At 46.1% G+C, this 23,603-nt stretch overlaps 1 protein-coding gene across 3 annotated transcripts in view; it reads left to right on the forward strand.

The window, feature by feature from the left end:
- Positions 1–23,603, forward strand: part of LOC126534009 (protein VAC14 homolog) — an 82,060-nt gene that overhangs the window by 39,689 nt on the left and 18,768 nt on the right. For 2 of the 3 annotated variants that reach the window (XM_050181221.3, XM_055072582.2), the window contains exons 10-13: positions 3,194–3,259; positions 6,286–6,512; positions 12,340–12,514; positions 16,867–16,985. In XM_050181221.3, the coding sequence (XP_050037178.1) occupies positions 3,194–3,259; positions 6,286–6,512; positions 12,340–12,514; positions 16,867–16,985 (587 nt within the window). Of the gene's footprint in view, positions 1–3,193; positions 3,260–6,285; positions 6,513–12,339; positions 12,522–16,866; positions 16,986–23,603 lie in introns of all 3 variants that reach the window. The other variant, XM_055072583.2, reaches the window with a different exon arrangement.

Raw genomic sequence — 23,603 nt, forward strand, 5'->3', positions numbered from 1 at the left:
AGTGAAACCGAAACCTGAGAGGCATCGCCATCGTCATCAATTAGGGGGCGATCGCAGCATCACCGAACAGTGGTGTCTTCTTTCTTCGCTCCACTGCGCCTTCGATGCCATTTTCCCTTGTGTTGTTGAGTCGGTATCATCTCGTCTTGCGGTGTTTTCTTTTTTCGTTGTTACCGTGTTTTGCATGCCACCACCATCGTGTGCTACAGTGATGGCAACGCCGGCAAAGCTGCAGAAGTACTATGCCAAGAACTTGGCGACTAAGGTGGAAATTTTGCAGGCTTTGAAGAACAGCGAATTGCGACAGCATGTTATGACCAAGTACAACGTAAAGTAGAGCACGTTTGGAACGTACGTAAAAATGAACAGATTCTTCAAGCCTTCGAAAGCGAGGAGTTTCATGTATCAAGAAAGCGGTTGCGAACCGCGGCTCATCCCCAGCTCGAAGAAGCTTTGCTCCAGTGGGTTACTGACTGTCGCAACGCGCATCTGCCTTTGAGCAGACTTCTCATCATGGCACAAGGTGAGAAGTACGCTGCAATGATGAACATTGACTCGTTTAGAGCTTCAGAAGAGTGTGCGGTGAAAAGGCCAGCATTGATGAAAGCGTGACCACCTAGTGGAAAAACGTGAAGCTGCTTGAGCACATCTCTGCATATGAACCAAGGGACATGTTCAATGCAGACGAAACTGTTCTATTTCTCAGAGCTCTGCCCGACAAGACGGTGACTTTCGAAGGGGCCCTGTGCATTGGTGGCAAAAAGTTCAAGCAAAAGATAACTGTGCTTCTTGCTGCCAATATGACTGGCACGGAGCGCTTGCCACTTGTTGCCATCTGGAAGGCACATAAGCTGCATTGTCTTAAAAACATCAAAAGCCTTCCTTTCAAGCGCAGAGCGAACTTGACCTCGGACATTTTTTTAGGCTCGCTGCAGCAGTTAGACTGGCACTCCACGTCTAAGGACCGCAAGATAATTATGGTTGTTAAGAGCTGCAGTGCACATAACTGTACAGTCAAACTGAAGAGTGTCAAGGTAGTTTTTTTTCCGCCCAACACTACATGTGACCTTCAGCCAATGGACCAGGGTATCATTCACTATGTGAAGTCGAAGTACCGAAAGCACCTGCTACAGCGAATTATCTTATGCTCAGAAGCTGGAAAGCTGCATGAAGTGGGCTTACTCAGCGCAGTGCACATCATCGCCCACCTGTGGAAAAATACACCTCTACAAGTCATCACCAACTGTTTTCGGCACAGCGGTTTTTTGAGGCCCGAGCATGCGGCAGTAGCCAACGAGGTGTCAGTCGAGTCCACCAATCATGACTCCCCAACCTTCGATGCTGTGCTTCCCACAGATGTGACCCTCCAGGACTACATCATGATTGATGATTGTGTCGCCACGACTGGTCTCCTGACCAATTAAGAAATTATTAATCATGCCACGGGCACCCGGGAAGACCATGATTCAGATGAAAGAGTCATGCGAGGAGGTGCAGCCACGACCTCATCGCACCTCACGAGAAGTCACGGAGGCGCTTTTGATATTGGAGGACGTTTGCCGGAGCACTTTTGACAGTCTGCGGGCTGTTGGTCACTTGGAAGAGTTAAGAAAAATTGTGATGTCAGCCGGAATCTGAACGAAAAAGCAGACGACTATTGCAAAATACTTCAGTAAATAAAGGTATGCTTCTCCAACTTGATTTTAATGTTGTTTTTCCTTTTCATTCGTTAATTCGGCATTCGGATAACTCGGACATTTTTCTCGGTCCCGTGAGATCCGAATTAACGAGCTTTTACTGTATATAGTCGCGATGGATCCCCCGTCCTGTCACCATTGAACCTAATGTACTGGCTGACCACTTAAGCCGTAATCGCTTAAAGGGGCCCTGAACCATTTTTAATTGAAGTAAATAAATGCATTTGAAGTTAAACTAGGCCATTTCAGAAATACTTTGCCTCGAAAAGTACTTCGATGCATTTAGCAGAAGCGGAGTTATTTGCAATCAAGTTTGCCCTTCACGCTGCTTTCCCTCCTCCTCTGATGATTTGCACTGCAAAGGCTATGGCGGAGCAGGGCACGCCTGCAACAATCTGCCTACTGAACGTCACCGTGGCACGCATCTCAAATTTGATTTTGGATGTTCATGTAGACACTGCTATTTCCGATTTTGGCATCTACGATGGGCCAAAAAACACGATTGTCCTCAGCGAGTCGCAGTCGAAAAGGACACCAGTACACCTCTGTGTACTGTTTAATTATAGTGCAGAGATGGCACTGATAGGTGAAGAGGCCTGTAGAACCTCTGTTAAGCACAGCGCTTAACGCAGGTTCTACATGGGTTAGGCTGACAGGCTCGTGAGCATTTGAGCATCAATTATAAAGGATTGCCGAGGCAGTTCATACCATGGAACCGGGGTCCTCAATCTGTCTGGCTTTGGGAAACCTCGCCAGCTTTCCCACTGCTGCAAAACCAGTACCTTCTCCCGCTTCCCACTGATGTGCTTACACAGAGATTCACTATAAGTGTTGCAATAAAGCAACCAGATGGCTGCAGACTGTATATTATGTAGAAATGCTAACAAAAAGTGCACAAATTACTGAATCATATAAACAAGGTCGTCAGCAGCCTTTCGAGTCAACCTAAGAGTGCCCAATGTTGCATTTGAGTCGGCGTTATGCCATACTTGCTGTTGGAAACTACACTGAGTGAGCTTTTTTGTGGGATGAAAGACTTGTTCATATTAAAAGGTAAAATTATTGTATATGCCTACATGGCCAGCCTGTTAAATGTCACTGTGTTCCATAAACATGCTTACGATAATTTAGCTCGGGCCGTACTCCGATGCCGCCCATTCAAATACATGGGAACATGGAAGTGCTCTTCTGAGATAATCTCTTGGTCGATATTAATGAAATTTATTGTATTTGAGAGAGAGGGGGGAAAACAGGTAGGGTCAGATTCTTTCTGACCGCTCACGGAGTCCTAAAATGCCATTCACAGAACCCAGGGGTTCCATTGTATACCTAGTTTGGGAACCCCTGCCTCAGAACAAGTAACCAGTCGAACTTTCTAGCACATAGGAAATCTCAAATGGTAGATCCATTCGAGATTTAATCGAAGTTTCAATCTTCTTGAAGCATGCAGCTGAATTGAGGACTTCACACTATGCTGCCATTTTCTTTTTCTTTAGATCTTTGTCCATGTGGAAGAGATATTCCCGAAGCTGCTGCAGACACTTTCGGATCCCTCAGATGAGGTAAGGGCATTCTCTATGGTCTGGTGTTGCACTGTATGCTGACTGGAATTTGACATGAACGCGCACTACACAAGATTGATGTCAAGCTTCGCATGCAATATCACTGTCAATACCAAGCTGTATTAAAAGAAAGCCTGAAGCTAAAGTGACTGTTTGATTTCCTCAACTCAGATATCGTGAAGAGCACTTACACGATCTCTTAGTAGACCTGTGCGAATTTGCAAAATTATTTATCAGACACATCAAAAGCTTCGCAGAAACAGCACAAAACAGGAGCAAAACGTATAAAGAAGGGAATAAAAAATGTGCTGCGACGCAAAGAGTCGCTCGTTAAAAACAAAGCGATCATTTTTAGGCACACGAACTAGTTAACTCAAGGCTTGACCAGGAGGCATCACATGCTAATTCGGAGCAATAACATGCTTAGACAACATTTTCATTTCCTTACACAAGGAGTGAAATTGTTTTCAGTGTATCTGGTAGGTATTTATTTAAGCTACAATATTTTCATGATTCTACCACACCGCCGTTTGTAATGCACAGTTATATTACCGGCCAAATATAAAGAACACTAACTCGGTGCTGATTCTACCGCACACATCAAGTAACAAAAACCGAGTCGACATGTACTATGTTGAAGTGACTTTATGGAACATACAAAGGTATCCAGACACGCACACAGCTGAATCTTAGCGACTAGTGGCTATCGGAGTCCGACGACAGCTCCTTTTCGCTGTCTACTGACCACAGAAAGTCATCTTCAGTTCAATCTAATTCATTAGAAATGCCACACGTACAGCAAACTGGAACATTGCGACCGCATACCAAGGCGTAAAAAGAACGACGTCCGTTCCATGACAATGTGGCTAGCTACATTGCATTGAGCTTTTTTGTCCTCTTTTCTTTCTTTGTAGTAAAAAGTGGTTTCATTTTTTATTTGGAGTAGAATTAGTTTCAGTTGTAACACGCGTACAAATTTGAACACGCATTTTATTTTTTTTAAAGAAAGGTGCGCATTAGAATCGTGCAAATACGGTGTATACGGTGCACACTTTCTTTTTGATTTCTTCGGCTTTATTTTTCATTTCATTCCTAGCCACCATGGCCACATCTATATGGGGGCGGAATGCAAAAATGCTTGTTCACTTAGACTTGGGTGCACACCAAACAAGGACAGATAGTCAAAATTAATCCAGAGTCCTCAGCTATTTGTCATCCCTCATAATGCACTTTGCGATCTCAGTATGTTGAAACCCATAATACTGTTGAACCTCGATAATTCGAACTCGAAGGGGCCTGGAAATTTGTTCGAATTGAAAGAAGTTCAATTTAAAAGGATTACTTGCTCTTAAAGTGCTCTTTGCACCATAGCACGGTGCACAAACAGTGCAAGTCGTGGAATATTACAGCGTGCAAGCACGCAGCAAGTGAGGACAATGAAATTGCCCATGCCGGCTAACGCTCGCTTCCTGATGACGGCAGAAAATGAAACTTCAAGGAGCAAGATGATGCTAGGCTGGCGGGGCTGGCGGCACCGGTGCGGAAACAGCCGAAGGTGAGGGGAGTTGAGAGGGAAGGTGATGGGAGCGTAGTTTCAATGAAAAACGGTAGGGAGGCGGATTAGCTTTCCTGCCAGCTTGATGGCAGTGGAGCTGCTGAGGCCGGACTGGGCTTCTGCCGCTACTTCCCTCTGCGTGCTCGCGTGCTTTTTCCTTAGTCTGCCGTCAGATCGGCGCTGTGTTAACATTCTTTGTCCTGCGTTCTTAACAAGGGTAATGTTTTATCAGGATGACGAAGTCATTCCCACAGCTCATAACATTGGTGCGCTACGCTTTGTTGTGGCGTCGCTGCGTTCAAAAGACAAGGAGAATGAGGTACTGGGTGTCGCCTTCGCGACCTTGTATTCAGGGTCTGTCTTGTCCTATAGAATCGGATGTGGCCCACTGTCTCCAACAACCTTTCCATTGGGACATCTCGATTTGGACTTGTCATTGTAAAGAAACAAGCGCAAACGAGACCAAACGAAGCCAACCAAAACAAGCGCGAGTGAGAGCTGATGTGAGCAGATGATAGAGCGAAACAAGCGGCCTGGCTGAACCAGACGCGAGTACGAATAGAGCGGTCGGGCGTGTCCACATGACACTAGTTTCCCGCATGTACGTCACTGCAGGGGCCACTCTTATTGGTCTCCTCCGCTCGCGGTTCACCGCAGCGGCAAGCACGCTGCGAAAAATCGGCCCAGGACCGGTCTTTCCCATGGCACACATCTTGCCGCTAGCGCTGCTGGGGCATTACAGCGGGATGCAGAAACGGAGACCTTGCCATTTGAGAGCGTGAAATACCCTCTACATAATTTTTTTCTTTGCATGCAGTGTTCAGGGGTCTCTCCTAAGCTTTTCCTCTATGGCAAGGTCGGAGCAAAGCATGGAAGCGCCGCCACATGATTTGGTCTGCTGCTGAGAACATTGCCGAAGCGCGGCGTGTTCGAATTAACCGTTGCACATGCTCGCGCGTTCGAATTACCGGGTGTTTTCGCCCATTCACATACACATAACTTTGATGGGACCGCAGTGTCAGTTTGAATAAACCGGAATTTCGAATTAAGCATGTTTAAATTAACAAGATTCGACTTTATAACTTACATCTTTCACTGTTTCTTACAGCTTTTATGATTAGGGTGGGGTACATGTTTTTCTAAAAACATTGCCAATGAGTGGCAATGTTTGCATTTTAAAAGGCACTGCATTCTAAAAGAGCTGAACACTCAATGTAACAAGATTGAAGAACTTTTCTCGTGCCAAAATAGCTCGAATAGAAAAAGACACCTTGAGATCCATGGTGTCACAAAATTAACGAGGGAATGTCCGGCCTTAATTTTCTGCCTGGATGATCTACCTTTTTGTTCTAAATGAATGAAAACAAGGTTTTCTTTGAATATACTTCACCACTCTCTTACTTTGCTAACGCTCATTACTCTAGCAGCGTGGAATTGTATCACAGTGTTTCCTTCCTCAATACTTGCATAGGTGGTCCTGTTGGACCTTGAGGTCCTGGCAGAAATCTCATCGTCGAGTGCAGCCGGCGGCAGCGGTGCCACGAAACGGGCTGCCAGCAGCGGGGGTGGTGTCGGTGTGCCTGCTGGTGATGCCATTGCTGTGCCCAACAGCTACTTCGGCAAGTTCATGCTTTCGCTGCTCGACCTGTTCCAGTCTGACCTGCAGCTGCTTGAAGAGAGGGGCTCCTTCATTATCAGGTGTGTATGCATATGTGTTTAAGTAGATATGTGCATGTATGTGCACATGTCTGTGGTTGAATGTACGTGTTTGAAAGCATTGTGCTGTCATATCTTCTTTGTCATAGATTGCAGGCTGTAGTAACTTTATGATACTTTGTCATGTACTGTCGGTGTAAATTGCTCGCGTCTACTTGCCGAGGCGTGAGTGAAGCGCTATCAGCTCGGCTGCAAAACTACCCAGAAGCCAAGTAGGTGTGCAGACGTGCTTTCGCACTCTGCTCAGTCAAATTTGTCAGCAGAGTGAGGGAAGCGATCTTGTCACAGTTGGCATGAGCATTGTGCACAAGTGCACTAGCGTTCCGTGTTAAGCGTTTGTGTGGAAATTGCAGTGTTGGCATGATGCGATGACCGTGCAAAGCCGGAAACCCAATGCCAGACCTTTGTAAAGTCTTGTGTGTTCGCACATAAATAAAGCTAAAAACTGCATGCGTGAACACACGTATCCAACATGATCTGCGTGCCTTCCGATGGCTAATAGGTTTGATCCTCAGACTTGCTTTCTCTCTTTCCATTTGTGCTGAGGCAGTTTTCCCAGGCGATTGTTTTTGGACATAGTTTCACTTTAGTAAGACTCTGCAATGGACGTGTGAAATTTACCCGGGCCATCGCAAAATTGGGGGGCACATAACCAGGGTTCCACTGTACCTCAAGAATTGTGCAAGGATGGTGATGTCTAAGCGGTCGGTGCACATCGCTGATGTTGAGTGACTTTCACGATATTTCGCGTGATGGGGCTTTTGACATGTCGGTGCCTACCGTATATACATGATTGTAAATCCACTCACAATCGTGAGTTATAGGAGTAGCAGGGGAGAATTATTAGTAGAGTTTGCAGAACAGAATAATATGCGGATAATGAATACCCTCTTCTGCAAGCGGGATAGCCGAAAGTGGACATGGAGGAGCCCGAATGGCGAGACTAGAAATGAAATAGTCTTCATACTCTGCGCTAACCCTGGCATCATACAAGACGTGGACGTGCTCGGCAAGGTGCGCTGCAGTGACCATAGGATGGTAAGAACTCGAATTAGCCTAGACTTGAGGAGGGAACAGAAGAAACTGGTACATAAGAAGCCGATCAATGAGTTAGCGGTAAGAGGGAAAATAGAGAAATTCCGGATCAAGCTACAGAACAGGTATTCGGCTTTAACTCGGGAAGAAGACCTTAGCGTTGAAGATGTGAACGACAATCTTATGGGCATCATTAAGGAGTGTGCAATGGAAGTCGGCGGTAACTCCGTTAGACAGGATACCAGTAAGCTATCACAGGAGACGAAAGATCTGATCAAGAAACGCCAATGTATGAAAGCCTCTAACCCTACAGCTAGAATAGAACTAGCAGAACTTTCCAAGTTAATCAACAAGCGTAAGACAGCTGACATAAGCAAGTACAATATGGATAGAATTGAACATGCTCTCTGGAACGGAAGAAGCCTAAAAGCAGTGAAGAAACTAGGAATAGGCAAGAATCAGATGTATATGTTAAGAGACAAAGCCGGCAATATCATTACTAATATGAATGAGATCGTTCAAGTGGCTGAGGAGTTCTATAGAGATTTATACAGTACCAGTGGCACCCATGATGATAACAGAAGAGAGAATAGTCTAGAAGAATTTGAAATCCCACAAGTAACGCCGGAAGATGTAAAGAAAGCCTTGGGAGCTATGCAAAAGGGGAAGGCAGCTGGGGAGGTCAGGTAACAGCAGATTTCTTGAAGGATGGTGGGCAGATTGTTCTAGAAAAACTGGCCACCCTGTATAAGCAATGCCTCATGACTTTGAACGTACCGGAATCTTGGAAGAACGCTAACATAATCCTAATCCATAAGAAAGGAGACGCCAAGGACTTGAAAAATTATAGACCGATCAGCTTACTCTCCGTTGCTTACAAAGTATTTACTAAGGTAATTGCAAATAGAATCAGGAACACCTTAGACTTCCGTCAACCAAAGGACCAGGCTGGATTCCGTAAAGGCTACTCAACAATAGACCATATTCACACTATCAATCAGGTGATAGAAAAATATGCGGAATATAACCAACCCTTATACATAGCTTTCATTGATTACGAGAAAGCGTTTGAGTCAGTCGAAACTTCACAGTCATGGAGGCATTACGGAATCGGTGTAGCCGAGCCATATGTAAAAATACTGAAAGATATCTATAGCGGCTTCACAACCACCGTAGTCCTCCATAAAGAAAACAGCAAAATCCTAATAAAGAAGGGCATCAGGCAGGGAGATACAATCTCTCCAATGCTATTCACAGCATGTTTACAGGAGGTATTCAGATTCAGATTGGGAAGAATTGGGGATAAGAGTTAATGGAGAACACTTTAGTAACTTGCGATTCGCTGATGATATTTCCTTGCTTAGTAACTCAGGGGACAAATTGCAATGCATGCTCACTGACCTGGAGAGGCAAAGCAGAAGGGTGGGTCTAAAAATTAATCTTCAGAAAAATTAAGTAATGTTTAACAGTCTTAGAAGAGAACAGCAGTTTACGATAGGTAGCGAGGCACTGGAAGTGGTAAGGGAATACATCTACTTAGGGCAGGTAGTGACCGTGGATCCGGATCATGAGACTTAAATAATCAGAAGAATAATAATGGGCTGGGGCGCGTTTGGCAGGCATTCTCAGATCATGAACAGCAGATTGCCATTATCCCTCAAGAGAAAAGTGTATAACAACTGTGTCTTACCAGTACTCACGTATGGGGCAGAAACCTGGAGGCTTACGAAAAGAGTTCCACTTAAATTGAGGACGACGCAACAAGCTATCGAAAGAAGATTGATGGGTGTAACATTATGGGATAAGAAAAGAGCAGATTGGGTGAGAGAACAGACGCAAGTTAGTGACATCTTAGTTGAAGTCAAGAAAAAGAAATGGGCATGGACAGAGCATGTAATGAGTAGGGAAGATAACCGATTGTCATTAAGGGTTACGGGCTGGATTCCAAGAGAAGGGAAGCACAGCAGGGGGCGGCAGAAAGTTAGGTGGGCGGTTCAGATTAAGAAGTTTGGAGGGACAACATGGCCACAATTAGCACATGACCAGGGTAGCTGGAGAAGTATGGGAGAGGCCTTTGCCCTGCAGTGGGCGTAGCCAGGCTGATGATGATGATGATGATGATGAAGTCGACTCGAATGTAAATCGACCCCCCCATATCGCGTGTGACAGGGACAAAAAAAAAAAAGCATACCCGAGGGCGCATTCCATAACTAAAATTTATCTGTAGCTGGCATGGTCACTGGACTACTCGTCTTGTGCCATCGTCATCGCTGCTATGGTTCCACAGCGCGTCGTCGTTTAGCAAAATTCCACATTTGGCAAACAACTGCACCACGACATCTTGTAGAACAGCAGCCCACGCTTAATGCACCCAACCACACACAGCCGTCTGGGAGGATCTTTTGACAGGTCCAGTTGGTGTAAGTTCGCGGTCTTGTGCCGCCAGCCACTCATACTCCGGCGGAGCAGGTCCTTAAAAGGCGAAAATCCGGGCTTGTTTCATGACCATGTCGTACTTCACTGGCAGGGACCGATCACGCATTTCAGCTACGTATGCCGCAAGCTTGGCCTACAGCTCCGGAAAGTGTCCGGACTTCGGCCCGTGGGAAATTCTTCACTTGCTGTCACAGGTGAAAATTTTGTTTCGCTGCAGCCGCCACTCTCGCACCACCCGTTCAGAAACATCGAACTTGCGGCCCGATGCGCAGTGATTTGTTTCTTCTGCCCAAAGGACCGCAGCCCTCTTGAACGCTGCTGTAAACAAGCGCCGAATGTTTAGTGGCCCTGGAGCGCGCATGATGACTGTGAAAGCATGAAGGTAGCACGTAGCCAGCAGTCAAGTCGAATGCGTCAAGGAAAGAGAAACACGGGAGTGCTTTCTACTCTTGCACTAACTATTGATACTCCGCACAAGCGCAGCCATTCTGAGGGTGCCGCCACGAATGGAACAGCGGCACTTCCATCAACTATCGACATCCCCCCATAAGTGTTCTGTGCACTGTAAAACTCAAAAATGTTGAAAAACCCTTCCGAAAAGCTAACAACCACGAGGGATAGCGAAAATCTACGGGTAGGGCCGTAGAGCAAACATAAAGTTGTAACTATGTTGTAGCTCCCCTGATATCTCGTTGGTCTCGCTTTTTTGGCGGTGCCATGTTTTGGTTTCCATTGTAAGTCGACCCTCCCACTTCAGATTTTCAAATTTAAAAAAAAAGTAGGTTGACTTACAATCGTGTAAATATGGTACATGCGACAGTGTTTTCTTGGCTCTGTGCGAGGATCGCTGTTGCCCATAGACACCCAACGTGTTTGGTGCCGAGTCGCACAATATCTCTCAAAAGTGATCTGCCAGAAGCACCGCTCCTGGTACATTGAGCTTTTGTGAGAAATTTAATGGCTGCTGGTGCCTATTTTGAAAGGCTCTGTGTGGTCTATGCACGGCCAGGGGCATATATTTTCGTGAGTTTGCTTATCTTGAAACTGCTTATCTTGAAGTTTTTCCCAGTTTTTACAACTTCGAGTCAACGGGGTTGTACTGTCCAAGTATGGTGATCTGTTAAATTTTCTGCAGTCACTCCAGTGTATCCGAATTATTTTCACTGTACGCCTTGTTACCCGCAATGCAAAACAAATGATTTTGTTACTAAAGCATTTCTGACAACCGTATGCATGGCTGCTCATCATGGACAACAGGAGCCTCCAGAAAGCCCACCGTTTTGGGCAATGCGCCCACTCACATGCATGAACTGCAATGGGAATGGCATCGGAGAGCCTTTTCTTTGCACTTTCCACTTTTCTTTCCAGCAACAAAAAAAGAAATAGTATGCACTGTCACGTGATGACAGTTGTCCATTAGGAATGAGGAAGCACACAGCTTTTATGCACAAGGAAGGGAGAATGGTGGAGCGCCGGCATGGGGTTCGAAGGATTGTAAGGTTCAAAGGATGGTGCTACTTCTGTTTATTGACGGACTTCATTTGAAGGGCACTGACAAGCATGGTAGGTACACATGCATTAGATAATTGCTGGCCAGTTGCCCGCAGACCTGAACACTGCCTCTGTGGCCATCAGTCAAGCTTTTGCACGTGATCTCACGCTTGACCACTGATAAGTCACTTGTACAGACATATTAGTGGCAAGCTTGCTGCAACTTCTTCCCACCCACTGCCGCGCTTATCAGCAGAAAATTTTCTTCGCATGGATACAGCCAAGGCAATTAGGTCTAACCAGCACTGTTAGTGAGCAAAGTCACGGTTTGGTTCTGTTCACAGTGGCTGTACTAAACTCATAGAACCAAACAACCACCTCACCATCAAAAGGGAGTGTATGACGACAACCTGAATGGTCCGTGACTTTGTTTACAACCTCCATTTTTGCACCATCATTGATGTGCATGAATCATGTTCGAAAAAGTGAGCAAGGCACAAAATGCTCGTGGACTAAGATTTAAGTTCATGTTAGAGATCCCGAGGTGATCAAAATGTATCCGGAGCTCCCCACTACAGCGTGCCTCAACATGAATGGCCGGTTTTGGCACGTAAAATCCCAGAGTTCGATTCGTAACAGAACGAGGCACCATACGGCGTCCGAATTAAACCCGGTCTTGCCATGATACATTGGTTTGGTTCTGTGAACAAGATGGCGGTGCTGTGGGCATGTCCACGAAATCAAGCATCCAAAAAATCGGTTGGCAACTGTATGGCGGAAGAGCTCTGTTTATAGAAGTGCTTTCCCAGACTGCCGCCTTGTTATGCGCATCTAATGCATGGCCCAGGCAGCTGTGTGTTTTGCTGAGTGCGGAGGACATCTACCAGTCCCTGTCGGAGATCCTGCTGGGCCGGGAGGACCTGCGCTTTGCGGCACACATGGTGCAGACCCTCAACACCATCCTGCTCACCTCCACTGAGCTGTTTGAGCTGCGCAACCAGCTTAAGGACCTCAACACCAAGGTTGGTGGTGCGTTGATGCGTGTCTCTGCACAAATGCAGCAACCTGTTTGCATCCCTCTTCAGTGTTCTGAACATGAGAGTCACGTGCCAATGATGTCACAGGGCTCTACATAAAGTGCTGCCCAGAAACACCGGAGGCCACATTTGCTTCACTAGGCACACTGCATGTAAACGCCTGCTTTTGTTTGGCTTTAGCCAATGCTTGTGTTACAAGTTGGGATTGGCGAATACTGAATAGCAGATTTTGAATTGAATCAAGAAAAAAGAGCTAGCTATCATCATTCTATTTCTTGAATATTCTATTTTTTTTTTATTACCGGTACCGACAGGGAATGATGTTGGTGTGGTCGGTGCCTTGACATCACAGTGTTCTCGGGGCGAGCGATATCTATCGGTCACTACCAGGTTCGACCAGGTAGACCGGTCCAGTCGAGATGATTAATGGTGCAGTAAAACCTCGTTCATTCAGTCCCCGTTAATTCGGAAATTCGGAGGCGCTGTCTGATCCCGTCAAACATGTACGTAACCCTATAGCACAAAACTCCTGTTAATTCGGACATATTTGGTCGTACTTCAATTAATTTGGGCAGTTCACGGAGCTCAGAGGCATGTGAGGCATATAGGATCGAGTGGCACTAGGGGTTGTTCAAATCGCACCACCACCACCACCACCGTCTCCGATTAGCGTGCGCCGATTTCAAAGGCCCTGCTTGCATGTGCTGGGAGTGCCGAAAGGCCGGAACTATGTCAAGGCCACCATGTTTATTTTATTGCTACATAATAGACAAACCTACGTCTGAAAAGGAATGGCGGCAATGACGTACTTCTGGCTTTGCAGTCGCTTTTGGCACTTGGCACTACCTCTGCATCGCTATGGTTATCGGCACAGTAGTTATCGGTATATGCTAGCAACCCTAATCTATACATACATGTTTTTTCTTTGTATTGTTGTCCGCCATTTCCGACGTTGTCATTTGCTTGTGCTGTTGTGTGGTTGCGGAGTTGTGCAGCTTTTTTTTCGTTGTCGTTTTTATCGTGTTTATCGGTTTGCGTCAGGTGCGTGTGTGAGGACAGCGGAACTTTTGTTGTGTGTCTTAAATTTCGTTTGCGCTTTTCTTTTTTCTGTTTATACTTTGTTTTTTCTTGACATCGTGCGTGTACCCATCGCCTCGTTGCCGCGCCTAGCCGCGCCACCATGTGCTCTCGTGCCCCACTGAAGCAGGCGAAGTATGAGGCGAAGGATTTGGCAGCGAAAGTAGAAATATTGAAAGACGTGAAAGCAGGGGTGCCTCGAAAAGTCATAAGGAATAAATTCAACGTGAAGAGAAGCACGCTCAGCACGTACGTGAAAAATGAAGCGGAGATTTTTTAGGCGTACGACAGCGACAAGTTCGCTGACAACAGGAAGAGACTACGAACGGCAGCGCACCCGAAACTTGAAGAAGCGTTGTTAAGATGGATTGCCGATTCGCGCGACGCACAGTTGCCTTTGAGTGGCCCCCCTTATCTGTGCACAGGCCGAAAAGTGCGTGCTGAAGCTCAGCATCAAAGACTTCAAGGCATGGGCAGGTTGGATCGACTGAGTCAAGAAAAGACACGACCTGGTCTTTCGAAGCGTGTGTGGCGAGAAAGGGGCTGTGAATGAAGGCATTGTTGAAGATTGGAGGACTGAATTGCCTGCGCGCCTAGCCGCTTATGATGCCTGCGACATTTTTAACACAGATGAGATGGCCCTTTTCTACAAAGCCCTGCCGGATAAAACCATCACCTTTAAGGGGGACCCTTGCGTTGGCAGTAAATGAAGCAGGGACAGAATAACAGTTTTGCTGGCTGCCAACATGACTGGCGTGGAGTGGCTACCGCTATTGATAATCGGCAAAGCAGAAAAGTCGAGATGCTTCAAAAGCATAAAGAAACTTCCCGTAGACTGTCGCTCGAATTGAATGGCATGGATAACCTCAGCTATCTAGAACAATTAGCGCTTTGCATGCTTTTGTGCAGAATCGCGCAACGCATTTATTGTTGTAGATAACTGCAGTGCGCAAAATAGTGTGTCATGGCTGACAAACATACAGCTACTTTTTTTTGCCGTCTAACACAACGGCTTCCGTCCAGCCTCTGGATCAGGGAATTATTCAGTATGTGAAAGACCGATATAAAAGACAAGTGCTTGAGCGCATGTTGCTCTGTATGGAGGCAAACAAAAAATATGATGTAACTCTGCTCCATGCAGTGCACGTGGTGGCGCATGTGTGGAGCAACACGCCGCTCGCAGTAATTGCGAACTGCTTCCGACACAGCGGCTTTGTCCATGACGGTGATTCTTTGGAAGCCGGGGATGCGGATGTTAACCAAAACTACAAGGAACATGACAGTCGCTTCGACAGACTTCTGCCCCTGGACGTCCCGCCTGACCAATACATCCACATCGATGGTGCCATTGTCGGTCGCCTCAACGACGACGAAATAGTGGATATACTAGGCGACGAAGAGCCCGACTCTGATAGCGAAAATGCACCCGTCATGGATGCGTGTGAAGTGCCCCGCCGCACTGCTAAAGAGGCCGATGACGCCCTTAAAGTTCTGGAGGGCATCTGTGTCGTTTCTCGCGACAATCTGTGCGGACTGCACCACCTACAAGAACTCTGAAAAATTGTGCTTTCCGTGCAAATTTCTCGCTTGCAACAAGCAACAATAACCAGTTATTTCATGAAGTAAAGGTATGTTGATGTTTTAGGCATTTTTTGAGTTATTATTGTGGAAACCTCGTTAATTCGACATTCGGTTAATTCGGACATTTTCTCCGGTCCTGTGAAATCCGAGTTAATGGGGTTTTACCGTACATGAATGGAGGAAACAAAAGCAGCGCGTCTGGAAAGCACGAACACGTGTAAAGATTGGGCCAACTAGCCACAGGAAGACGTGCTGATCGTATCAGATACGTGAGTTTAGTGTTCATGCATGCAGAATCGAGCAGCACAGTTTTCTACCCACATGCAAGCAGACAGACAAACAGACAGACATGCAAGCAGACAGACAGGCATGCGGGCTCGCGGTAGTTGCTGGCTCGTCGACCACAGACCCGAACTCCACTTCAATGCCTGTTAGTCTAACCCGTACATATGATCGTGTGACCGATCACTGATAAGTCACCTATAGGAACATTAGCGACAAGCTTATTGCGGTGGTTTGTGGTCCATTATCACACCGACCAGCTGTGAATTTTTGTCACAGCCAGACTTTTAGCCACACTGTCTAGCCAGTTAGGCCTAATTGGATATGCGTTGTACACAAATTCGCTGGCAAGCATACCCACCACCACGACAGCACTAGGCCTAGCCATTTCGACGTTTGCTACCAAGCTTCTTACTGTTTAGTGCTGTGCCTTTCATTGAAAGAGTTCGCCGCTGTGAGTAACGGTGCTGACACCACCTTTGTAATGCTCGCCAATGGCTTCGAAGCTCAGAGAGCACAACGCAGTGCACATGCCAGTTTACGAAAGTCAGCTTCGCCTCAATACAATTTTGTTATGCGGTGAAGCATATGCGAAGCATTGCGTTGAAGCAAATTAAGAGTGAGAAGGGGCCATTATCATGGCACACGGTATTTGTTACTTAATTTACACACGTGCACCTGCCGTCTCCTGCCACAGTGCGAGCACCGATATGCCTAATAAGCACTGACACGCCTGACGTCACAAGCGAGTAAAAGCTCGGAACAGCCGGCACAGGGACACACCTCTCACCTCCTCTACTCCATGCGTGCCTGCTACGGCCATGGGAAGACTGGAGAAAGGCCGGATGCCCAAAGAAGAAGTGTCTTACCAGGAAGAGCGCCATACTGCGAAGTGAGAAGTGATGCGTCGCCGCTGAGCTGATCCGGAACACTGCACCAAAGCTGCGGCTGATAAGAGGCAATGCTGAATCGACGACACCGAATTTCAGTCCAGGGAACGCGAGAGTCAGCGCCTGATCGCTTGATGTCACTGAGAAAGCGATCTCGACCTTCAACTGCTCAAAAACTTCTAGCGTCAAGCCCACCGAGACAAGAACTGAGCAAAACCTGATATAACCTCGCAAAACCTACAAACAACTTAGGCACTCCACGTAAAAGCTAGGGGATCACAAGCTCCGCTGTTGAGTCCAGCCTTGCACCACTAGTGCAAGCTGCACACATTTTTTCTTCTCAATTCTATTCAATATTCGTTTCAATAACTGCTACTCAGTGTTCGCACACCACTAGTTTATTGCTCTGGTGTTTCTTGGGTGTCACAGTGTATTGAATTTTATTTCTCATGTATGAAGTTCATGTATTGAACTAGATGCCATGCTTCTATTTGTGTTTGTGTGCAGGAGAGCTGCTCGCTATTTTGCTGCCTGTACCGGTCTTGGTGCCACAACCCGGTTGCCACGATATCCCTGTGCCTGCTCACCCAGAACTACGAGCACACCTGCTCCCTGCTGCATCTCTTGTATCCACAACAGCATTATAACAACAATGTTTGGGAAGTGTCTTCCATCGGATATAACATGCGGGAGTTTAGTACTGTGCACACAAAGCCCTTGGGTGCATTATAGCATATAGCAGATTGACAGTGTACATGAACAGGAAGAGAAGGGATTGCAGGTCACATACGCAGACTATCTTCTGGGTTTAGCATTGTGAACTTTGCATATCTAGCATAGCAAGGCACCTATTCAAATTTTCCCCTTCGGCCTGATCGTTGTTGGGTTCACAAAAATATTTGGCAAAACTGGATTTCACTTTGTCTTGTTTCGCTTAGCATCGCCCGTAAACATCAGCGTCTACAGGGGATACATTCAAACTTCGTTACAAAAAATGCTGCATTAACAAGCATTTCAGATTAACGAATGTTTAAGAAATTCTGTGCCAACTGCTCATAGTTTGAATGTAAAAATATTTCAGACTACGAACTTTAGAATACAGAACCTTTAAGAATGTCTATCGTTATTTAATTTATGTCACGCTAATAACACCGCAGTATGGTTGAATTCGTTTAATTTGATCCTCGCTTGACCATGAAACTGGTTAAATTAGCGTGCAGTTATAATTAAACAAAGGACAGAAAAAGCGCCGAAACAAGCTGTTAATTCACTTGGTAGTGCTGGTTTTAAAGCTAGCTTCACTACAATAATTCCGTTCTGTGTGGTGAAGCAAATAAAACAGCAAAAGGTGCTGCTGTTACGGGACATAGCATGTGCTCCTTAATTTACTCACACACATACGCGGTCTCCAGTCACAGTACGAGCACCGATACGCCTAATAACAGTAATACGTTTATTAACAGGCCTTCAGAGTTTTAGATAGACCACTGCTCCTTTTTTTTGCTTTGAACCTTTCCTTTCTTTGAGCGGTTTTTATTTTTTTTTTCATTTTACTGCCTTCCTTTTTGTTAGTGTTCCGAAAGCAGAGATAGTTTTTGTCGGCTTTTCGGTGCACAGTGCGTGCGTGCGCATATAATTAATGCATAATTGGCTCCATTAACAGTCTTATATATATGAGACATGCACGGAAGGCAAGACAAGGGCTCAAATCGCCACAGCAACATCAGAAACATCTCTGAATAGCCACCAGTATGCTTATTAGGCATCTAGTCGCTTGTAGTATGACTTGAGATGGTGCTTGCATGCCTGTATAATTAACAAATGCGTTCTATGTCCCTTGACAGTTGCCTCTTTTCATTCGTAGTATGCTTCACTGGAGTAAACGGCCTATGTCTCGCCAAATAACACAACTGTCTTGCGGTGAAGCTGACCAGTCAAGTTCGAATTATCTGGTGAAGGCCAATTTTAGGATCGAAATAACGGAAGTTTTGGCCAATAGAAAGGCATGGGTGCCTGTTGAGACCATCGGTCGGGATTGAATTAACTGAAAAATCAAATTAATAGAAGTCTACTGTGCTGCGAACTTGTATTCCGAAATGCGGGGATTCTTAAATTTCAGTGTATCCGTCATAGCAGCGAGAGCTGTAAGCTAGCAGGCAATGCAGTGAAAAGAACAGATGCCTTGCAACTTGCTTCCCGCAAGAACCTGAGAGGGTGTGGGAGGGGAAAAATGTGAGCGGGTGACTTGTTTTTTTCTGTTGCGCATGCAACAGTGCAACAGGTTTTGCTTGCAGAAAAGCTGGGCGCATGCGCTCGGAAAACCTGAGGCGATGTGGGAGCAGAAAAGCAAATGCTGAAGTAAGATGGTTTATTTTTTTTCTTTTTCTTTGGTTGTGGAAAAACGTGACGCATCATGTACCAACGTGTATTGGAAGTGCGTTCCAGCATTTATGTTGCCATGAGTTCAGCTCTATCGGAAAATAGAGGAAGCAATTTTCTTTGAACGAGAAAGTGTACATTCTTCGTGCAACAGAGGAAAGGAAAAAAACAAGCTCTCGTGGCTAAAAAGCACGGAGTGGCGCAATTGACGATCGCCACAATTGTCAAGGATACGGACAAAAGGCTGAAGCATGAGTGCGAATCACAGCTTGCCCCATCAAGGAAGTGACTGTGGCTTGGTGATTTCCAAAATATTGATGTAGTGGTGTTAACTTGGTTTAAAGACATGAGAGCCCACAATGTGCCCATGTCAGGCCCAATGCTGTTGTAGAAAGTGCACCAGTTCGCTGCGATTCTGGATGTCACCAGCTTCGAAGTGTCTTCTGGTTGGCTACACCGTCTTTGCCACTGAAACAAAGTAACCTGGCAGAATTTGTCTGGTGAGGAGAAGGCAGCAGATGAAGAAGCAGCAGCCACGTGGAGGGAGGAACATTTTCAGGAAATGGTCGAGCCTTACGCTGTGGCTGATATATTCCATGCAGACGAGACGGTCTATTTTTATCAGCTGCTCCCAGTCCAGACTATGCATTATAAGGAGGAAGACAAGAAAGGTGACAAGGAGTTGAAACTTTGAGCTGTATTGTGTGCGGTATTGAGTGCGGTATTGCTGCAGTGCAACTGGCATAGAAAACCTAAAGCCTCTTGGGATCCAGAAGTTTTCAAAGTTGCAAAGCATGAAGAATGTAGTGTAGCTGCCGTGTGAGTATTGGGCTAACCAGTGTGCCTGGATGACCCGCAAGCTGTTTTTCAAGTGTCTGCCAATGGTGTACAAAAAGATGAGGAAGGAGGGCTGAACATTCTGATGATTGCTGATAATTGCTTGTCGCGCATTGTTAATTTATGGCTTACAAATACATATCTAGAGTACCTGCTGCCAAACTGCACATCTGTAGTACAGCCACTGGACCAGGGCATCATAAGGAGTGTTATGTTGCACTTTCGAAAGCGCCTCATTCAGCAGTTCCTTATAAACCTGTGCCTGAAGCACGTCCGTCAGTCTGCGGAAATGTTTACCAGCACACGGTAGAGCGTCACGTCGACTACCATCCAAAACCGCTAAAAAAAAGCAGGCTTCATGAAAGCAGATGCCCAACTATAGAATGAGGAATAGGCAACAGGGGGCATTTCAAGGAAGCTCTGGAGCAAGGTTGCAAGTAGCTAGCCACTGATCCTTCAGTCACATTTGAAGATAAAGTCCAGTGTGGCAAGGCTACGTTGACATCTGCAGAGCTGACCATCGATGACATCCTGCAGAGCGTCTGCGGCATGGTGATTCAGGATGAGGAAGGCAGCAACAACGACATGGTCTGCGATGTTGACTTATGATGGTATTGCTGTAGCACCTGAAGATTGCTGTGAGTTCCTGTTGGCCGCAGATTTATTGGACTACATAATAAGGAAGCTTCACATATTCATAGGTAAAAACGGCATAGCAACCGAAGCAGTTCATAAGAATATGAACAATCTGGGATCGTTCGTGTGGCATTGTTTGTGCTGCATCCCTCAGAAAAAGATCATGGACCACTTCAAATAAGCATGCATTGTCTGACAATCACGTCTCATGTGACATCACGAAATCACATCACGTGACGATCATATGTGCAGTTTTGTGAGAAATGAGTTGAACGTACTGTTGCAAAAGTAGGACATTTGTGTACTGAAGTGTAATTGTTATGATTAATTTTTGGGCTTTCGTTATGATGACCTTTTTAATATAAGAAACATTTTGCCACTGTCCCCTGAAGTTTGTTATACCAAGATTTCACTGCAGCACTTCTTGCACCGTGCCAAGCACACTATCTTGGCACTGTGCCAGGAACGCTGTTGCGCGTGGTGCTGAGCCACGCGAATACAATAGTACCCTAAAAATGACTGGCCGAGAACACTGCTCCAGAGTGCCTGCCTCCCGAGAAGCATGTTCTGAACTGTGAATTGTCAAACATTCACTTTGCCATAACCGATATTGCAGTGGATCCTGCACATTTGGTTGCATAATAGCCGTAGGTTAGGCCATGAAATAAAGCTTGGCCAACCAACATTTTTTTAACTCTGTTGTATCGGATAATTCATTATATCCTTGTTCGTTTTGTCGAAGTTCGACTTTATATAGAACTCTGTGCTGCACCAGGCCCCTGCAAATGCACTTCTCCTAACGGCTATGCCATTACTTCTTGCACTGAAAAAATATTTAATGCCAACGAATTTGAAATGACATTATTATGGCAGATGCTTGCAAACAAGGCATTGAATCTGATGGGCAGTACATGTCGTGGAGGAAAAAGCATGGTGTGTGCCAGTTTTGCTCGCTGCGGAGATGGATGGCTTGCTCGTGCAAACTCTGGCTGTTCATTATAGGCAAGAGCAGATCGCCTTTAGGCTTCAAGAATGCGAACAGCCTCCCAGTCCAATATGCGTTCCACAAGAAAGCGTGGCTGACGCTCTTATCTTTTTACTGAGTATGGGACGCCGAACTGGAGATGAGATGTCCTGCTGGGTTTGCATGGCTTTTCAGACCAGGACTTTCCATGAATGCCATTTTAAATTTCTGCAGGTGGCCGAAATGAATCCGACCCCTACCCACCGGTTGGACACATTTTACAGTGAAGTTGTACATGTCTAGGCAAAATGCTTGTGGTCCGACCACAGAAACCCCTTTGAGCAATGGCTCATACCATGTAGACGCGGTCTTCCCGTTACGACGAAAGAAGTGAAATTCTACGCTGGAATGCTGAGCGGCAACGGAGCCAGCTGTGGAAGATGACGACACTCGAGCCATTGCAGATGATGATAGTTTTTGGCACAACGGAGGCAGCTGTGGAAGAACACAACGATGACGAACACGGGAGCAGTGGCACTAGCGCATTGGTGTGCTTGGCGCTGAGAATTTTTACAGCAAACCTGTATTGACTCTTTTCACAGAGCAGTTTGTTCTAGAGATATAACATGGTGCTGTTGGCGATGCGCCAGATGTGGCATCAGTGAGAGCGCACGAATACAAAACCATTATCGCTTCCACCTTGCTTTTGTGCGATCAGCTGTCAGGAATGCAACTGAGTTTTCACTAACACACTGTGCTCCAATCATGTGGGATTGAATCATGTGGATTGAAGATGTGTGCTGTAGTTGGCTGCAAATATAGTGACTGGCATATTAAGGAATGGAACAAATCATTGTGGCCAAGTTTGCGGCCTGCTGCTGCAATTTTCTGAACATGTTACTAGCACTTCGAGATGTACGGTTTTCCTAGAGTATAGAGAAATTTGCTCGTCCACCAGCATTGTATCAGTAACCTTCAAAGAAAATGCTTCAGCTGCGAAACGTCGACAAGAGGGAGTGACGCTCATTAAACAATGACAAAAAGAGTAGCACCGCTTCCTCTAATAGTATGTTTCGCGCACAGTATCTGCACATATCTACCCCAACTGGCACGGAACCTTACGCCCACTCTATTGCCAACATGTCCATAAGCGAATGGGCACACACTTGAATCATATAAGCACAATAAATGACGGACTACATCGATAGTGCACAAATGGCCGAGACATTCTTTTGTGACAGTCCACAAGAGTAAGCGAGTTACTGGAGATAATACATCTTTGCTACAAGGTATTACTGTGGGCAAAACAGTTACGTTTCAAGCCTTCTGTGCAGCAAGAACAAATACATTAGAACTGAGCACACCCGCGAGTGAGTAGGATGGAAATAATCAGACTGTGACTGCATAGAGTAAATTTACTGATTCAGAAATGTGACAAGCCACTGCTTTAAAATATTTGCCAAATAAACAGCGAAGAGCAAAACCCACCCACCCTGATTAAATTCATGAGAGGAAAAGTTGGATAGCTTGGAATACATATTTAGCCCCACTTCTAGAACAAAAACCATATACGCTGATTGCACTGTTCGGACATAGCTTAATGAGCTCCGAAGGCGCCTTTGCATGTTCTCTGAAGCTGTGGCCAAAGCTTGGTGTCATCCACCCAGTCATCTACGATATCTTCCGAAACGGAGGTTTGCTATGCCACACCGTCATCATACACATCCATTGTAGCTACGGAGGCAATGGAGGCAATTGAGGCAAGCAGTGGACTCGTCACCATATGATCAAACATGGCAGCGCCCACGGGATCGCTGAAGAAAGGGTCAATATGCCTAGGCGAAATGCCCGCAGTCCGACCACAGAAACCTTCCAGTGGAAGGTGTGGCGCGCCATTGGCTACGCCGATAGTGATGTCATTTCTCTCTTGCACTAGAGCATGTGCGCAGCAGTCTCTGGCCACACATCGTTTGTTTTCCTGAGGAGCAGCTGGCCTGTGAGCAACAGCGCTGAGAGTAGGGAGTGGGAGAGATCTCGTTGGTGTTGTGCCAACCCCTTGGCAGAAGACTGGGTCCACGATGTGGAGCACAACTGGCAATGTTCGGCCAGGATCCACGGCACATGTGGCCGAACTAGTTGGTAATGGCCGAGCTAAAGTGGCAATGTTACACCGCCGAGGATCCGGAGGTTTGGGCCCATGAGGCAGAGCAGTGACAACGTCGACGTCAACATACACATTGGGGCCACACATTTCAGCTTCACTGGTTTAACATCTGTACAGGGTACATGGGTGGTGTTTTTTTTTACATTACAGTTCAGATTTAACAGAACCACCGCACGCCACATTCACACTTTGCGGAAACACCATCGCAGCAGTGGTGTGTAAGACTCGTGCACGCTGTGCAATTTGGGCTGTGCTAAAAGAATT

This window comes from Dermacentor andersoni, chromosome 7 (assembly GCF_023375885.2).
Source record: "Dermacentor andersoni chromosome 7, qqDerAnde1_hic_scaffold, whole genome shotgun sequence".
NCBI lineage: Eukaryota > Metazoa > Arthropoda > Arachnida > Ixodida > Ixodidae > Dermacentor > Dermacentor andersoni.